The 18,154-nt window shown below is 55.5% G+C and overlaps 5 protein-coding genes and 1 non-coding gene across 6 annotated transcripts; 1 reads left to right on the plus strand and 5 right to left on the minus strand.

The window, feature by feature from the left end:
* Positions 1-831: 831 nt before the first annotated feature.
* Positions 832-1,812, minus strand: SODALDRAFT_336300 (ubiquitin-conjugating enzyme; the record flags this gene model as incomplete). Its single annotated transcript, XM_028612580.1, has 3 exons — positions 832-1,531; positions 1,618-1,697; positions 1,783-1,812. 3 exons carry the CDS (start codon positions 1,810-1,812, stop codon positions 832-834), a joined length of 810 nt encoding a protein of 269 aa, XP_028470470.1.
* Positions 1,813-2,390: 578 nt separating this feature from the next.
* Positions 2,391-4,573, plus strand: SODALDRAFT_304112 (hypothetical protein). Its single transcript, XM_028608969.1, has 3 exons — positions 2,391-2,492; positions 2,581-2,969; positions 3,098-4,573. Exons 2-3 carry the CDS (start codon positions 2,738-2,740, stop codon positions 4,354-4,356), a joined length of 1,491 nt encoding a protein of 496 aa, XP_028470471.1. The 5' UTR covers positions 2,391-2,492; positions 2,581-2,737; the 3' UTR covers positions 4,357-4,573.
* Positions 4,574-5,481: 908 nt separating this feature from the next.
* On the minus strand, positions 5,482-6,919 carry SODALDRAFT_268784 (family 76 glycoside hydrolase; the record flags this gene model as incomplete). The annotated part of the gene is made up of 2 exons (XM_028607623.1): positions 5,482-6,057; positions 6,164-6,919. 2 exons carry the CDS (start codon positions 6,917-6,919, stop codon positions 5,482-5,484), a joined length of 1,332 nt encoding a protein of 443 aa, XP_028470472.1.
* A 2,051-nt stretch (positions 6,920-8,970) lies between these two features.
* On the minus strand, positions 8,971-9,057 carry SODALDRAFT_t36. Its single transcript has one exon. It is a non-coding gene; the product is annotated as a tRNA-His (tRNA).
* A 710-nt stretch (positions 9,058-9,767) lies between these two features.
* On the minus strand, positions 9,768-10,611 carry SODALDRAFT_20693 (hypothetical protein). The gene has a single exon (XM_028607247.1). It carries the CDS (start codon positions 10,373-10,375, stop codon positions 9,860-9,862), a length of 516 nt encoding a protein of 171 aa, XP_028470473.1. The 5' UTR covers positions 10,376-10,611; the 3' UTR covers positions 9,768-9,859.
* Positions 10,612-11,053: 442 nt separating this feature from the next.
* On the minus strand, positions 11,054-16,402 carry SODALDRAFT_304117 (hypothetical protein). The gene is made up of 2 exons (XM_028608970.1): positions 14,295-16,402; positions 11,054-14,159 (listed from the first exon to the last, which is right to left on the minus strand). Exons 1-2 carry the CDS (start codon positions 16,056-16,058, stop codon positions 11,352-11,354), a joined length of 4,572 nt encoding a protein of 1,523 aa, XP_028470474.1. The 5' UTR covers positions 16,059-16,402; the 3' UTR covers positions 11,054-11,351.
* Between the last annotated feature and the right edge of the window lie 1,752 nt (positions 16,403-18,154).

Here is an 18,154-nt window from a genome sequence, read left to right on the forward strand (position 1 = left end):
CACATCGAATCTCGTATCCATACCTACGCTCCAGAATCCTAATCTCTCGCTCAGTGACCAAAACAATAAAATCACCAAAACAAGGTAGTTAGGACTGTAGCACGCTTTCCAACAGCAATGGACCATGCGCGAAAGGAAATAATAAAAAGTCCAGCTACACGAGCATTATAGTGCACTTATGGTACGGATGATGACATGGAAGAATTGATCAAGGGGTTCGTTAGCGACTCGCTTTACACGACGCTTGGGTCCATGGTACGACATCCAACGCGGCCACCAGACCGCCAAATAGTATCCTACGCTAACATTTACCATTCATCCCATCTATCCCATCTGTCCGTCCGTGTAGCCGCCCAACTCAGATCCCTTACACGAACCTGGTCCCGTGGTGCTCAACGTCTAAAGGTCTGGCGGTCAACGGAGTGATTCTCCATGACAGCCCCAGCAAGGTAACACTGCCCGAACACGTGAAACCCCCCGCCATTCGCTGTGCCTTGCAGTGGCTTGTTGGGCTGGGATTCCAAAAATGCATGTGTCGACGCGAGGCTTGTGTGTCCTGTGTCCTAACGCCGTGCTTCGTAGTTGGTCCATTGATGAAAAGATAGATCATGCAGGAAGCGGAGTAAAAGTTCCGCCCAACTCACCACGCGCTCTGCTGGAAAATCAATCCAGTCCTGCCCGTGTCGCGTATCTTAAGGTGCCTGCTGCCGCTGTTGCTTTCGTGTCCCGGAGATTCCTCTTACTCGCGAGACAAAAAGAGAAAGAAAAGAAAAAAAAAGGAGAAAGAAAAAAAAATAAAGTTCTAGAAAAGCCGAAGCTTCATCGTCTCGTCTATTCCCCGTTCCCCAAAATGCGCGCAATGAGGACGTAAATGAACAGCACGGCGCCAGCCACGAGCAGCTTGTTCCGATGGAGCCAACCGGTGCCGGCGTCCCGCTGCTGCACAACGGCATCCACCACGGCGCGGCCCTGGTGCCCACTACCAGCACCAGCACCGATGCCCAGCTGCGGTCCACAGCTCGCGCCCCCCGCGCCCGATCCGCAGGGTCGGTTCCCCGTCGCGACGTCCACCTTGTTCTCGCGCATCCACTCCCAGTTCTCGGCGTCGATTTCCGGCCACTCGCCCCGGAACTTGGCGCCGCCGTCGCCTGCCTTGACGTTGCCCTTCCCCGCCACGTTGGCCTTGGCGTGGGACCCGCCCCCGGTGGAGTTCCACCACCGCGATCGGGCGGCGAGGGCCCGCCGCTCGGCGGCCGTGGCGGATACCGAGCCCGTGGTCATCTCTTCCGACGTCATGAACGAGAGGAGGCCGATCAGGATGGTCGACACCTCCCAGGCCGGGTTGAAGGATTTGGGGTGGAAGTCGGAGATGGAGAGGCAGAGCCGCGTCGATGGCTGGAACCGGCCGGAAGGGGTGTGCATGCGGATGGCGGGAGGCGCGAAAGGGTAGTTCGGGGGGAACATGAGCGTTCCCCAGTATTGTCCGCCGTGGTAGGGGGTATCTTCGGGACCAGTAATAACGTAATGCCACCTACATGTCCGTCAGTCAAAAAACACGCCAGTGAAACCCCCCAGACAGACAAAAACGGGATTGTGCGCGTAAAAAGAACCACGTACTCGAGGATGTTCGAGTCGGAAGGGTGCGCTTGGATATACGGGGGCGGGTTTTCGGAGATGGACTTGTACTCGCGGGTCAACTGTAGGTAGTGGTTTAAGGTCATGTCAGCCTGGCAAAGCTCACGACTCTTCTCTCGACGAACACTGTAAGCAACTCTGACATACCCGCTTCTGCGCCGCTTTACTGGCCGACATGATGGATATGGTGATAATCGGATACCAAGCCGGACAGCGATGACGTCGGATGAGTACGGGGATATAACAAGTGTCGCTGAAGTGGCGGGCTTCGCCCGTCAGGAGAGGCGGGAGGAGGAAGATAAAAATTAACGACAGACAAAAAGGGGAAAAGAGGCGACAGAAAAGTATGCTGGAGAATGCGACACTATAAGCCGACGCTAGTATAAGATGTCTCTGAGATTGCTGTCGAGGATGGCGGTGATGCAGAGTAGTGGACGGTGGGGAAAGAAAGTAGGGAAATAAGAGCTGGAGGGAAACGTGAAATTGGAAGGGTGGTCACAATCGTGTCGGTGTTCCGTACCCCATAATTCAGTCACCACCAGTTTCCATTCGGACAAGGCTGACGCAGCGGACAAACGCGCCACACCTCAGCCACTAGATGTTACCTTATCAGCTTATCTAACGGCCACAGCCCCAATGCAAGGTAGGTAGTAAACTGGGTCCATGTCCCCTACCGTGTACTAATAAGGTACGAAGTCGAAGTACGTACTGATCCTTGTCAGGAAGATGGGAATTGGATCACGGTCCAGTCCCAACCTCGACCTAGATCACCGTCTTCACCACCAAACCACATCATTATACCAACCCCAACCCCCGCACTGCCCATGGCTTCGAGCTCGAGGTCGGGCGAAAGCCCAGTACGTTTCTTCTGTCCTTCGCTGAACCCAAAACGCGACACTTAGCGGTACTATGGCTCAGCTAACACGATACCATCTCCCTTCATAGGCTTCTGATCCCATCAAGAAGCTTGAGGCCGAAACAGAGATTCTGCGCCACGAGACCGAGTCATCCCTTGAACATGCCAAGGAGATTGAGGAAGAGAACCAACATCGTCATACCCTGCTGGTACGCTCACTTATAACAGGACGTGGTGTCAAATCAAATGGCATCGCAGCTGACTGAGGTGGTCTTTCGTCCTTTCCAGCAACTCCAAGAACAGCAGTTGGCCCCAATGACCATCCATAAACTTCAGGTCCACGGAGCGACGAACACACGAAGAAGCCTCCTAGACCCTATCTTCAGCCCGTTGGTTAGCGACGCCGCCAATTCCGGCTCTACACTCGGCGACGTGACGAATCGCCTGCGCGATGCCAGCCACAAGCTCGACCGACTCGGTACTGTGCCGCCTCTTTTCTTTTTCTTTTCTTTTTTTTTTTTGTCTTCCTCATCTTCCTCCCCCTCCTCCCCCTCCTCCCCAGCAACGTCACAAGAAGCCCAGACACACTAACGGACGAAATCCCAGGAATATTCCACCCTTCCCCCCAAATCTTCCTCAACTCCGCCCAGCAAACCGACCCTTCCTCCACCCCCACAGACGTCGACATCGACATTGCCCTCCGCGAACTGCCTCGTTATAAGTTCAATGCTGGCACCGACGTAGGCAACGCCGAAGGAAACGCCTACACCTCTCTCCTCTGCCGCAATCTTTTCGGCGGCGCCGAACTCCTGAATCTTCACGCCAGCGCCGGAACTCGCACCCGTTCCTCCTACTCAGCCGAGCTCAGCGCCCCCGTCCTCCCCGCCTCCGACTCAGACGGCCGCCTCGCCCTCGAAGTCCTCTCCTCCGCCACAGACCGCCCCTGGGCCTCCCACGAACAGGTCCTCCGCTCCGCCACTCTCCGCTACGCCTTCCGTGCCCCGCGCACCGCCGCCTCCCACACCCTCGAGTACTCCGCCGCCTGGCGCCAGCTCACCTCCCTCGCCGCTTCCGCCTCCCCCACCGTCCGCGCCGACGCCGGCGACTCCTTCAAGTCCTCCCTCCGCCACGTCTTCCACCTCGACTGCCGCGACAACCCCCAGCTGCCCCAGAGCGGCTACGCCGTCCGCTCCGTCTTCGAGCTCGCCGGTCTCGGTCCCCTCGGCGGCGACGTCTCTTTCTCCAAGTCCGAACTCGAGCTCTCCGCCGCCACACCCCTGGCCCCTTCGTGGCTCCGCAACACCTCCCTGGGCGCCGGCCTGCGCCTCGGCATGCTCTACCCCCTCGCCCCGGGTCTCGTCTCCTCCGGCCGCGGCGCCCCCGCCTCCCGCATCAACGACCGCTTCACCCTCGGCGGGCCCACCGACGTCCGCGGCTTCGCCTTGGGCGGGCTGGGACCCCACGACGGCCCGGACGCCGTGGGAGGCGACGTCTTCGCCGCGGCCAGCGTCAATCTCCTCCTCCCCGTCCCGCGCACGGCTCCCGATTCGAGCTTGCGGTTCCACCTCTTCGCCAACGGTGGCCGCCTCGTCGCCATGAAAAACCGGGACAAGAACGCAGGCGGAGGCGCCTCAGCTTCGACGGCCGCCGCAGGAGGTCTCGATGCCGGCTCGGTGGCGCGTGGCATGTGGGGTGCCGTCAGTGACCTGGTGCGCGGGCCGCCCAGCGTCGCTGCCGGCCTTGGCATCGTGTACGCCCATCCCGTCGCGCGGTTCGAACTGAATTTTAGCTTGCCTTTGATCCTGCGCCGCGGGGAGGTTGGCACTAAGGGTGTACAAGTGGGCGTGGGCATCAATTTCTTGTAAAGGTAGTCTAAGAGGGGACGCTGGATACTCGTTATATTGTTCGTCTGGACGGGGCGACGATGGTGGTGGAAAGAAGAAGAAAAGAGCTGTGGCATACGACCTCGACACCGCTTCTATTTCTCTTCCCTTGTAGGTTTAAGAGGCATGTCAAGATATCCCATAGGTCCGTTTCATTCGTGAGAGTTCAGTATAATGCACAGACTATATTTCACCCATGCCCCCTATTCATGACTAGATCCACTTGGACGCATCTGAGAAGGATTTTCGCGAAAGTCGTTCTATCAAGACGATACAATTCACGCTCGAGCGAGAAACAGACGGTCCTAGACCAGAGGCTCAGTCTACAAGCTGGTATGTTTCACTCGAGCACAAGGAACCACTCATTCCACGCAAGAACACGACCATCGCACGTTCCTTTAGATATTCAACGAAGCAAAAGCCAAAGGATTTCCATCAATAGTTCCCGCCCAGCCCGAATTGAGTTCTCTTCTGCCAACACGCCCCAGACAGCCAAGAAAAGAAGAGATGTGCGAAAACCGGGCCCAGGATCGCTGGGGCAAGGGAACCAGAAGGAAAAGCGCGAAGCGAAGGGAACACCAAAGGCCTACAGGGAGCGAATCCGCAAGATACAGAAAAAAGCAAACTCGATCCCAATCCAGAGTCTTCCTATCCCTAAATTCTGGGACGTTGAGGACTTATACCCGCACAGAAAAACAAAGGAAGAACATAAAAAGACTGCGAAAACGCCGTATGCCAAATGCGGACATTCAAGGGTAAAGTGTACATGTTATAATCTCGCGGCCGTCCTGCATGTGTTTTGAGTCTCCAGATTCGCAAGAGCTTCGAAGGGTATTCGGATGAAGAAATGCTGTCCATGAATGTAGCGTCTATTTATCGTGGTCCGAAGGAAACGCTTTATCGGTGCCGAAATGTCATCCGTGCCGCAAGCGGTAGCGGATAAAACAGCGGTTCGTCCTCCGCAATATGCAGCGAAAGGAAGAGCCTGTTGCGTCCCTGCCCTGCCCTGCCCTGCCTATTCGTCCCTGCCCTGTAGCAGATGGGAGACAAGCCGGCGAAGGGGAAAGAGTCGGGTCACTCGAGCTGAACTGTTCGTTAGTACAACGTTTAATCGCCAGTGCTCATCCAGCCCCAGGTGGCCAGACCACCAGCAAGAACGAGGAAGGTAATGATGCCGGCGCCGGCGCGGTCGGCAGTGGTGAGTGGATCATATTTGCGGTAAATATCACTGTTCAGGCCAGCATTCGGGTCGCCACGGGAGGTGCCACCGGTCAAGTTGGTGACGGGCGGCTCAGCACCGTGGACAAGGAGCGACGAGACGGCGGCGAGGACGTTCATGGCCTCGCCAGCGCCGGTGGTGCTGTCTACGGCGGGGTCGACAAACTCGCCGGAGCTCCAGTAGAATCCGCACACGCGACCGGTCTCGCCGCCGGAGCACTGGCGGACGGCAGCCTCGGCGGAGGTGCGTAGAACGGGTAAGATGGTGTCGCTGAGCGAAGGGACGAGCTGGGCGACGACGGTCAGCCAGCGGTGCACGTAGCCTTTGAAGGTCAACATGTCCGTGCTGCATTGGCCACGGCGGAACTCGCAGGGGATTTCGTAAGCGACGCCATCGGGAAAGAAATCGCGGAGACAGCGCTCGGCAAGCCTCTCGGTTCGGTCGAGCCACTTCGGGTCCTCGGTCTGCGTTGTTATCCATGTTAGCTTTGCGCTATCACGTACTCGTTTGGAGGAGTGGGGAAAACAGAGGGAGAGAGTGAGAGAGGGGGGGAGAGAGAAAGGTACGCACGTGGTTATAGATGAAAGCGGCACCCTGCATGAGGACGGCGATGTTGTAGGAAAAGGTGGCCTTGTTCAAATCGGTGCAGTTATGCTCAATGTGGGCACCGTCGTAAACGCGCCAGTTTTCGTGGTCAATGTAGTCCACGGCCCAGAGCCAGTCCCAGGTCCTCTCGGCATACTCGAGGTACGTGTCGTTTCCAGTATAGCGAGCGAGGCGGGCGCCGAGGTTGAAGAAGCAGCCGTTCGCGATGGTATTCTTGTAATTATAGCCTTGGTTTGTGAGGGGGACCTGCCAGCGCATACCGCCGTTGCAATATTCGTCGTGGCGCTCCGGGCTGGCTTGCGTGGTCCAGACGGCCTGGGCTAGCGCGAGCCACTGCGGCTGGTCCTCGGGAGGATCGGGAAAGCGCGTCTCGGCGGCCAGCATGGCGCTCATGCCCCAGAAACCCTGGTCGTCGTTTCCAAGCGAGGCGGTGAAGTTGCGGGGCTGGTAGTCACGGTCGTGGCCGACCTGGTGGACCATGCCCTGTTGAACGACGTCGTTGTAGCTCGGGTCGCGGGTGTAATGCCAGTAGTCGATATAGGTGCCCATCATGGCACCACCCTGCCACCAATAGTAATCGCCGAGACCGTCGTCGGGCGGACCGGGTAAAATGCCGGGAATCATGCCGGTCCGGTTCCCTTCGTAGAATAGCATCAGGTCGTAGGCCAGGGTTCTCGCTGCTTGTCGGATATCATCTAAAAGGAGGCCGGAGATGAGCATAGGGAAGGGCAAAGAGGAAGCAAACGCGAGACGGAAAAGATGGGGGGGATGATAAATAATAATAATAAAAGAAGAAGAGCGTACCATCTGTCTCCAGGCTGTAGGGGGACTGAGAGTATGCTGAAGGCAATGTGCCGGCGAGCAGGAGCAGGGCCGTGGGGACGACGCCCGAAGATAGAGAGGAGAACATGGCGCCGTTCTTTCAAAGTCAGGAGCATGCACGATCGGCGATGAATACGGATATGCTCAAATAAACGAGACAACGCTGGGTAGATAAGCCAAAGCCAGGTACTGTCGTGATTGTCGTCTTGGGAATCTGTGGGAAACGGTAAAGGGTCGTTACTTCATAGCCAACGCCGGATTGGCCCCGTGGATTATAAAAGGTCGGGGCTGTCTGCAGGGACGTCGGATCGGTTCGGCAAGGGGGATTCGCAGGAATCGATGGCTGAAACGGGCCCTCTCGGTCGCTAGGACGAAGACGAGGGGATAAAAGCTGACGATGGGACGATAAACGGGCGAGGGAAAGTAATCGAGCAGATCCAAGCGGAAGGTGACCGGGGGCGGCGATGTCAAGCGAAGCCGCTAATGGTGAAATTGGGGGTTGCGTTCTCGTCGGTGATCGTGATCGTCGGAAGGGATGGAAGGAACGCGACGAAGGGTTTTGTCGTAGGGCGAAAATAAAATGGCGATATGGAACGATGTGAGAAAGGCGAAGAGCGATGGATAAAGTCGTAGTTTAGCAGAAGAAGAAAATCCGGAGGAGAATTTGTTTTTCTCGATAGCGAATGACTGCCGCAGGGTGTCGAATGTCGGAAGACGGAGCGACAACAACACACAGCGGATAGGTGAAGATGAGACGGAGGGAAGAATGAAGAATGAGACGGGGAAGAAGGTTGGTCGTGTTGGTGATGAAAGGGAAACGAGCGTCAAGTGGCCAAGTGGAGAGTGGGAAGTTGAAGGGACAGGCAGGTTTTGGGAAAATGCGGGAATGCGGATCCCCCTTAATGGCCATGTACATGTACTGTATTCGTACTGGAGAACGTCGACATGGCCTAGCCATGAAACGGGCAGGTACGAGATGATAAGTACCTAGAAGTATAGCTTATGTGTTTCCACACCACAGACAGGTGGAGAGACAGAACATCAAAACATGCAGACACAGGTATACTAGCGCAGGGGGAGTACCACAGAAGCCCAGGGGACAGCTGAGGAAGGGGGAGAGAAAGACGAATGCGCCACCGATGCGAATTGTCAACAGTACGGACACTGTACGAGTACCGCGTCACCACTAATCTCTTTTGCTTTCCCTTCTCGGCGCCACGCAAGCTGAGACGACCACAACGAACCCAATCGCAGAATCGTCTTGGCGAATCGTCTTGGCGAATCGTCCTGGGGGACTGGGCATCGAGGCTGTGCTGGACATTGATTGGCCTTTTCCCTTTTTCATTCGCTCTCCTCTGACACATCACGTGATCCCCGGGTATCACGAAAGCCGGGACCCATGGACTCGGTAGAAATGGAAATCAGGAATGCGTTGTACGGTAGGTAAGGTAGGGATACATTTCATGCACTTAAGATAGTCGGCGGCGGTTCCATCTTGCACGTGTACATCGTTAGATCGCTCCGATTAATTAGCAAAGTTTACTGTGCCTTGGGACGTCAGGTACGAAGTACTAAAGCTTCGAAGTGGCTACGAATGGTGACTTTCTGCGTTGTGGGGAGAAAGGGGAATGGGGGAAGAGGGAAAACAAGAAACGGGGTTGGCTCACGTCATCAGGAACCAGAAAAGGCTCGCCACTCAACGGAATGAATCATCTCTGTAATTATTACCTCCGTACTTCGTACTTTGTTGGGCCCGGGACGAATGTCCAAGAAATAGTATCCCTATATATACCCTCTATCTGGAGTGCAATTTTCTCTCTCTCTCTCTTTTTTTTTTTTTTTTTTTTTTTTTTTTTTTTTTTTTAAAAAAAAAAAAAAAAAAAAAAAAAAAAAAAAAAAAAAAAGGGGTTCCGTGCACTGAGCAACAAAGGTGTCGCGACAAAAAGAAATGCTCGGAGGCGGATTCGAACTGCCGTCAATGCAGTATTGTAGTAGGAACCACAATGCATCATCCTAACCAACTAGACGATCCGAGCTTTCGGATTGGCTGCTAATGGTTAGCAATACGTCTCTGACAAGGCAATTGCAATTGCGCGCAGCTTCCGCACTTTGCATCCACTTCACCTTTTCTCCTTTCTCCCAAGTGCCATCGTCTTCTTTCAACAACATAAAATAAAAACACATGCGTCTTATTCCCACGCGAGACAGACGGTATACCCAAGTACGGACAGATACACGCTGAGGTGCGATACCCTGTAGCGATGCTGGTCTCTTGCCGGGGTATCAGGGGCGACCTAGCTTTAGACGGAGACAACGAAGACGAGATAGAGATAATCCCAGGTCATGTTATACATATTAAAGAAAAGATATTCAAGTCTAGGATTTTGGTCTCATGATTATCGAGCCAGTGTATACATTCCCGTTGAGTCAGATGGAGGGAGATCCATCTCAATGTCAGGGGACTTTCCTGTCTTGCTGAAACCTATTATCTGCATCCATGATCCCACCAACACCATCGCCTCCCAACTCCTTCCTCCCCACCTCTTTCCCTTAAACCGATTTATGTTACCATCGGATGTATCGTTTCTTCGTCCGCTCGTCATAGCACGATAGCATGCTGCCAACTAAATATCGACTCTATAGGGGCAGGTCAGAGCATTCGGGAGTTTATAAGTCACGACACGGTCGAACCACGAATACTATTGTTCTCCACAAGCGTAGATAGCATCATGAACAGGGTCTTAAACCGTCGGTGAGTAATTTCCTTACAAGTTGGCTACGATTCTACTAATCCTTCTTGCGTTGCTTTGACGGAGATCGGTTTCGCGATGAGATGAGTTATTCTGAGCCACTAAACAATCCTATCATTGACGACGCACGCGGCACGTCCCGAATATCAGATCCCACTGGCCTTTCCCACCATCGAGCAGTCGCCACTTGACCCGGGTTTACACGGTAGGACCAAAAGTAAGAAGAGTCCGACCCATCATCCCCGAGATCCCAAGCGTCGCGCGAGAGCTCGACGCTGGACATGCATCTCAATCTCCGCTGGGAAGTCGCCGAGTTCTTGCACGGCCGCTCCCAAGCGCTGCACCTCACACGAACTTCTACCCAGAAGGCCTGGCTCGTCATATGAGCGTTACCTCCGGCCGTGGCACCACTAGCCGCCGCGTTGGCTGCCTGCTGTGCGAGCTCGGCGATTGCCCGCTCAAGCAGCAACATCGATCTCTGCGCGACGGCGGAATATTGCTCCAGGGTGTGGGCATAGTGCTCCCGCAGGTTGGTTAACTGTCGTCGCGTCCGTATGCGAGACTCCGCTCTGTTTTGAGGAGCGTCAAGCCTCTCGGTGGCCATCTCGACGAGAATCTGATCGGCTGGGTAGGGACTAGTGAATCCTGGCCGCAGGTATTTGAATTCTTGGCTTGATTATAAGTTGTTGTGAAGAGGGTTTGTTGTAACGCAGCGATTGGCCAACTATGAGCTCTCGATATCCATATAACTGTCTCGAGCAAGAATTCGAGTGAGACGTACCTTGCTGTGGGCTGTTGGCGAAGAGGTTGCGGTGATGGTGAGAAGAGGGAAGAGGGAACAGAAGATGAAGGAAATGTTGTAAAAAAAAAAAAAAAAAAAAAAAAAAAGGCTCCGGGAAGCTCTGTGCCGGTATGTATATTGGATGGTGACAAAGGCAAGAACGAAGAACGTGCCTACCTTACTAGGTAGATTGAGTGGTTATGGAAGGAAGCACAGGTATGAAACAGTGCTGGTGATGGTCAGTCGAACCTTCTACTTTAGGTAGTCTCCGGGTACCTAGTGTTCTCTTGGTTCAGTTGCTTTTATACACTATCCGTCCCGTTACCCGCAAGACTATGTGTCTATTACGGGTTCGGTGATCAGGGGCACCAGTTACACTCAAAACTGGGGTTGCTGTGTCTGACCAACTGTCAACGAAATTTATATTCCGGCCCCAAAGTGAAGACGATGAGGAAAAGGGACGCTGTGCAGAGGAAAAGGCCAAAAATTGAACAACTAGGAAACCGTCTATTATCGTATGATGTCAAGTCGCTATAGCATGTCTTACAGCCATTGCACGCAGCAAATGATTCTCCGTCCCATGCCCATATCTGCTCCGTAACAAGAGAGAGGGGGGGCGGGCATGCGGGATCCAAACATCTAACATCTATATACACAAGAATATAAGACAAATACCGCCAACGCAAGGCATTGTATGGCATGGCGATTGCCAGCCGGGGATATATCCTCCAAGATACGCAAAACCACTCTCCCCCTTTTCTTTTATTTTTTATTTTTTTTATTGGATTCCCCTTCAGTATTACTCCTGCTTCTTCTTCCTGCCAAAGATGCCGTTCTTCTTAGGCACCCGCACCAGCCAGTACAGCGCGAGGGCACCGAAAACGTTGAACACGATGTAGATCCACGCCACCCCAAAGTTGCGCCACCGGTCGCCGTAATCCGACCGCACCGACGCCAGGAACGTGTTGGTGTCGCCCATGGGGCACATGTGGCACTGCTCCGTCGAGTTGACCGAGTCGGGCGTCAGGTAGCCGCCGACCTGCTCCAGGAACGGGTCCAGGTACTCCGTGCACGTCATGCCCGTGGGCGGCACGATCGGCACCAGCTCGTTGTCCGCGCACTCGACCCGCGTGTTGGCCAGCGCCGTCGAGAGCATGCCGCTGACGATGTACGTGAAGGGCGAGATGTAGTACATGAAGATCCAAAAGCTCTCCATGTCGGAAGGGTTGACCAGCACACCGCAGAAGATCAGGCACATCATGAACAGCACGTTGGCGATGTTGGCGCCCGCCTCCGCCGTCTCGAACCCGGCGATCATGAAATCCGTAAAGGTCGACGTGAAGAGGAGGAAGACCCAGAGGAACAAGAACATGAGCGCGCCGCGCTCCGTCGTCTGGCCCGCCGCCGCCGCGTTGTTGTACAGCCCGACCGGGTAGTACCAGCAGACGTACATGAACAAGGCCATGAGCGTGTTCCACGGAAGCTCGGCAATGATCTGCGACAGCATAAACACCTTCCACGAGTACGCCTTGGACGGCCGCTCGCGCACCTCGTACAGCGACCGCTGGATGACAAAGTAGGGCATGGTCTGCTGCACGAGCTGCCCGAAGATGGTCATGATGTTGAAGATGGCGAACATCTGGTTGGTCATGCCCTGGATCGAGTTGGGCGCATTGTAGAAAACGAATCCAATGAAGAGGGCGACGAGGATGCAGAGAGACGTCTTGGAGTAGATGTACGACGGGCTGCGCCAGTACTGCTGGAACACGCGGTGCGACACGAGCCGGAGCTGCTCCCAGAACGGCGCGGCGAATTCGCGGTAGGACGCGGCGTCCTCCTTGTTCAGCGCCGACGCCGGGTCCGGCGACCGCTCGTCACGGAGACGCTTCAGCTCGGCCTTGGTGGCCGCGTATTCGGGGCTGCTCCGCCACGCGTCGTACCAATCCATGTCGGAATGCGAGCCCGGCGCCGCACCGATCACCTCCAACATCCACTCGGCCGGGTTGGCGTCCGCGGGGCAGGGGAAGCCGCCGTTGCGTTCGAAGTACGACGTCATAGTCTTGGAGTTCTCACCAATGTCTCCAAAGTACACCGTCTTGCCGCCCTTGGCCAGGAAGAGGAGCCGGTCGAACCGCTGGAAGAGCATAGCCGAGGGCTGATGGATCGTGCAGAGAATCGCCTGGCCCGACTTGGTCAGCTTCTCCAGCAGGTCCAGGATGGCCCAGGACGTCTGCGAGTCGAGGCCAGAAGTCGGTTCGTCGACGAAGAGCAGAAGAGGAGGCTTGGCCGCAAGCTCGACACCGATGGTGAGGCGCTTGCGTTGCTCGACGTTAAGACCTTCACCGGGCACACCGACGACGGCGTCGGCATATTCCTCCATCTCGAGCAGCTTGATCACCTCATCGACATAGGCGAGCTTCTCCGCCTTGGGGACATGGGCAGGTTGACGGAGCAGGGCGGAAAAGTTGAGCGCTTCGCGCACCGTCGTCGTCTCCAAGTGGAGATCCTGCTGCTGGACATAACCCGTCTTGCGCTGAAACGAAGTATCCCGCGTCCAGCCGTCGACGAGCATGTCGCCGGTGATGACGCCCATGGACGTCCGGTCAGCCAAACAGTCCAGGAGGGTGGTCTTGCCAGCGCCGGAGACGCCCATGAGCGCCGTGAGCGTTCCCGGCTTGACCCAGCCGTCCACGTGGTCCAGGATACGTCGCGTCTCCCCCTTGATCTTGACATCATAGCATACATCGTCCCAATGGAAGACGGAAGTCGACTGCTGGAGGTTGGCATCTTTCCCGCCTTGCTGGACGATGCGAGACCGGTCGGCCGTGGTGATGGGACCCACGCGAACCATGTCCTCCGGGTCCTCCTCGGCACCGCCCTTTTCCTTGAGAACCGCCGGCTTGTGGCCGCGGCGGAAGACGAGGACCTCGCCCTTGGATTTCTTCTCGGAAACCAGCTCGGCGGCGATCATGTAGGTGGCAAGGAAGAAGAACACAAAGGCGATCAGGATACCGAAGTTGCGCCAGCGGTTGCTCCATTCATACGAAAACATGGAGGAAGCATACACGGTACCGCTGACGTAGTCGCTGCCGGCGATGGCGCCCACCGAATTGCAGACCTTGTTCTCTCGGGCCGCGTCGGGATAGGGCGGTAGGAACTGGGTGCAAATGAACTCACGGCCGTTAAACTCGTTCACGATGAGGGCTTCGAAGGCGTAGGCCAAGGGATCGACGTAATTGAGCCAGCGGCACCATCCGAGCATGTAACGCACGGGCACGACGAAGCCGGTGAAGATGACGAGGATGAGAATGAGGATGGCGGCAGGGACGAGGGCCTGCGACAGCGAGCGGGACGACGAGGCGATGGTTCGGAAAATCATCGACATGACCAGAACGGCGGAGAAGGAGACGAGCAGGAAGAAAAAGAAGGGGCCTGCTTCCCGTCGTAGACCGGTCATGAAGTAGATGATGACGTTGAAGACGATGGAGTTGGCGACCTTGTACGGCATATCGCAGAGCATGGACGACACGGCTTCGGCGGAGGGATGATACAGGGCATAACGGCTGTGCTTCTCGACGATGGGTCGCTGGGCGTACAGGGTAAGAATCTGTGATTGTGAGGTTAGTTTTTCCCCTTTTTTTATTTTTATTTTTCACCCGTTTCGGTTTGTTTTTTTCGTCGTCGCACACAAGTGGAACAAGGAGGGACAGCACTAGGACAAAGGAAAGAAAGGATGACTGACCTCGAGGGCACTAGAAAAGGCATTCATCAGGAGGGCAAAGAAGATGAGAGCGCCTCTGCGGAAGAAGCTGTCGGCCGTTTCCTCCATGTTAAAGAAGACGGAAGAGACAATCAAGGCCATGACGGTGTTGCCGATAAGCGAACCGACGGTAAGACTGGGGTCACCCATAAGACGCCTCCAACCACGCCAGAGACAGAGCTGGACCTGCTGCGTGTAGGACAGGGTATAAGGGCTCTTCTTCCGCTGGCCCTTGGCCTGCTGGGCCTGCTTCGCGGCACGGAACGCCTCGGCATCAGGTCCGTTCAGGGGGTGGGACTCCTTGTACTGCTCGATCTCGGCCTGCAGCTTCCTGTAGTGCGCACTGCTCTTCCAGGCGGCGGCGAAGTCTTCGGGGGTGCGCGGGACACGGCCCTCGAATCCTTCGCGGACGATGCGCTCGGCGGGGGACGTCATGGAGGTGAGGAAATCCGGGGTGGTGGCGCGAGCGGGGCAGTGGAAGCCGAGATCGACAAAGTACTGCTTCGCCTCGTCGGCGCGGCCAAAGAAAATCTGGTAGCCCTCGTACAGGACGCTGACCTTGTCGAACAGGTCGTAGGCGCTCTGCGGAGCCTGGTAGATGGACACACAGGCGGTGGTGTTGAAGAGCTCGGTCTGGAGGCGGAGGGTCTTGCAGAACTCGATGGCGTTCGCCGAATCGAGACCACGTGTCGAGTTGTCCCAGCACTGCAGGGGGGCGCCCGAGAGGGCGGCCTCGGAAATGGTGACACGCTTGCGCTCGCCGCCGGAGACGCCACGGATGTAGTCGTTGCCGACGCGGGTGTCCACGGTGTGCAAAATGCCGAACATGGCCATGACGACGTCCCGGAGGTGGTTGGAGAAGACGGTGGGATCCAGGCCGTCGGGCATCTGACGGGGCCGGCGGGCACGGGCGGCGAAAGTGAGAGTATCACCGACACTCAACATGGGGAAGTGCACGTCGACCTCGGCGGTGTAGATGGCCTCGCCTCGGTGGTGAGTGTGCATTTCCTTGGCCGTCATGCCCTGGTAGTTGAAGTAGGAGTTCTTGTCGGTGTAGATGCCATTGGTCTCGCCGGCAATGGTCTTGAGCAGCGTGGAGCAGCCGGAACCGGGCGGGCCGAGGACGACGAGCATCTCGCCCTTATGGACAACACCATCGAAATCCCGTAGAATGTCGATGCGGCGCTGGCTCTGGGGGAAGAAGCGGCGGGTGACGGCACCGACGGCACCCAGCCAGATGTTGGCGACATCCTTCTGGAAATCGCTGGCTTGACCATAGCCGAAGACGTTGAGGTTTTGGAAGGCGATTCCCGAGGTGCGCATCCCACCACCCTCGGAAGTGATGAGGTCGACGACGGCCTTGGCCCAGGCGCGGGCATTGAACTTCTCGGATTGCGGGTTGAGTGGTGAGTCCGGGTCTTCGGAGGCCAGGAAGGGGTTGGTGCCCTGGGAGATGTGGGCGCCGGTGGAAGAGGCCCGGGAGTATTTCCTCGCGAGATCGTGGACCATGGAAAGGCGGCGGTTCATCTCTTCGCGCTCTTCGTGTTCCCCATCGTCGGACTCGATGGCGTCAGCGGCGGCGGCGGCGTCGGCCTTATCGTCGCCGCGGCGGGTGGTGTCACTGTGAGCGACCTCGGTGACCGAGGTAGCACGGGTGCCGGCCGAGTCTTGGGATTCAGGGGCGGCGACCTGCTCGGCAGTGGCATCGTAGTTGGTGGGGATGCCGGAGATTCCGGGGACGGACATGGTAGGCAGTGGGATTGCGACGCCGTTCGGGGCGCGCTGCCGATTAAGAGAGAGAGTTTATGAAGGTTCTCGTTCTGATGTCGTCTGGACAGCGGTTAGACGGTTAATTAGGGACGAGACTGAAGAATGGGGTGTAAAGGAGCGTGGGGAAGAAATTAAGAGTATAGAGATTAAAGTAAAGGAGGGAAGGAGAAGAAAGAAAAGGAGAGAAGGAAAGAAGATAGAAGATCCCCAGTTTAGCAGAGTCCTGAGAGAAGAGAAGAGGAGAAGAGGAAGGAGTGGAAGGGATTTTGGTGAACTAAGATAGTTTTTTTCTTTTCTTTTTTTCCCCCGGTTTGTCCCCCTTCCTGTTTTTCTGCCAGCGGAGTTCGGGGAACGGGAGTTTTGAAGGATCCAGGGGAAGTCGCAGCCCAGCACGAGGCCGAGACTAGGCAGTCATCGGTTAACTGGGTACTATATGTACCCCGGGGTGTGTACTCACTGGGTTGTCAAGTGGGTCGAGAGCGGACAATAAGGTACTTCGTAGGTAGATATCGGGTCTGTCGTCTTGGAGAGGACAGGAACTAGAAGTACTGTATATTGCTAATAAAAATGCGCTGCTCAGTGTCGTGGTTCTCTATCCATCCAACTCCCGTACAATGGCATGTTGCTTCAAGAAGTACGTTGTCATCGGTGGAAGCAACCGTGGTAAGTACCTAAGGTAAGGTATTGAACGGACGGAGAGTACGGGGTATGATGTATCTGCGAATCCGCATATCGACTTGAGAGAAGCTCATGAGAAATACGAAAGACAAGAGGAACCAAGTTATCAACGGGATCAAATCGAAGTCATATAAGATCTAAAAGGGAACGCTACAATCTATTATCCGCACGCGTTCGGGGTCCTTCTCCGGCCCTATGTACCCCACGATAACTCCGCCCCTGCCTTTACTTTCGCACTCATCGGACAAGGGCCGGACCACGGGAAGTCTGCTCTGGTCTGAAGGGTGTCGGCCGCGGGCGTAACGTCACTGGCCGCGTCTAGTGGTAGGTAAATCCTATTCGACGGCAAGGAGAATGATCACAGCGGCAGTCTACGGGTTATACGGGTTATGATAAATACAGGTACCAAACCGAAGGTAAGGTATGTACTTCGCACGAGCTTGGACAGGAATACCACTCTGTACCTTATGTACAGCGTAAGTCTTTGTGGATACTTTCTAATTCCAGGATTTTATGCTTATGTACTTCGCTCCGTCCTTTCCGACTGGCCCTCCAATAAGCTACCTCGGATTTGGCCAGGACCCCGAATGCTTTTATCGATATCGATAGAATACCCGTGGGGTCCATGGCCCCCACCATGTGGCGTTTCCACACCAGAGTTGTCGTGCCCAAAAACAGTCAGCGCCACGATACCGACCAGACTGGGCGTGGAAACTGTCTAGCGAGTCAACGTGTTTGACCTATTTCGCAAGAAGAAGAAAAGAAGAAGAAGGAAAGGAGATAAACTTGGTCTCAATTCCTAAGGCCTGCTTCCTACCGTAAGACTTGTCCAAAAGTCCGCCCCTGCCCCGTAGTCGGCGTCTTGATTCTCTCCGAGAACCAGTGGAGTTGGCGATTTTCTACCCCACTGTAATTTTTCAGCCCCCACGCCTTCCCGTCTTCCCCAAGCATAAATCCTATTAAGACGACTCCTTTCTCTAAATTAGCAAAGTATTCGTACTTCGTAGCTATCACCAGATTTTAACTCAAACACTTTGATGCACCTACATCGAGACGTACCTTGGGCTCTAAAGAGAACCGACAGAAAAGTGCCTATTTCTGCAGATTACTTGGGACATAGATAGGTACAAAGGAGGGTGACCCTGAAAAGACGTTTCTGCTCGCATCGTATCCGAGCATTATTAGACTACAGTTGTAATTACGAAGTACGGATACAACGGCGCTGACATAATCGGCCGAATTGGGCTATTCGCACGATCCTTTCGGATCTTGGATCTTGAATCTTGGATCGTAAATACCTAATTCCACTGCGAGTCTCACATCCAGGGTGGGTCCTCTCGGGGCCTTACAGCAACCCGACCCGAAACCCCGGGGACATCTGAATCAAACCGTTT

Source organism: Sodiomyces alkalinus, assembly GCF_003711515.1.
Source record: "Sodiomyces alkalinus F11 unplaced genomic scaffold SODALscaffold_1, whole genome shotgun sequence".
Taxonomy (NCBI): Eukaryota; Fungi; Ascomycota; class Sordariomycetes; order Glomerellales; family Plectosphaerellaceae; genus Sodiomyces; species Sodiomyces alkalinus.

Bases quoted from the DNA above. Each gene is read 5' to 3' on its own strand.
- SODALDRAFT_304112 (XM_028608969.1), top strand. From the start codon at position 2,738: ATGGCATCGCAGCTGACTGAGGTGGTCTTTCGTCCTTTCCAGCAACTC. The intron at 2,970-3,097 runs GTACTGTGCCGC...ACGAAATCCCAG, and splicing joins CCACAAGCTCGACCGACTCG to GAATATTCCACCCTTCCCCC.
- SODALDRAFT_304117 (XM_028608970.1), bottom strand. From the start codon at position 16,058: ATGTCCGTCCCCGGAATCTCCGGCATCCCCACCAACTACGATGCCACT. The intron at 14,160-14,294 runs GTCAGTCATCCT...TCACAATCACAG, and splicing joins CCTTTTCTAGTGCCCTCGAG to ATTCTTACCCTGTACGCCCA.
- SODALDRAFT_20693 (XM_028607247.1), bottom strand. From the start codon at position 10,375: ATGGCCACCGAGAGGCTTGACGCTCCTCAAAACAGAGCGGAGTCTCGC.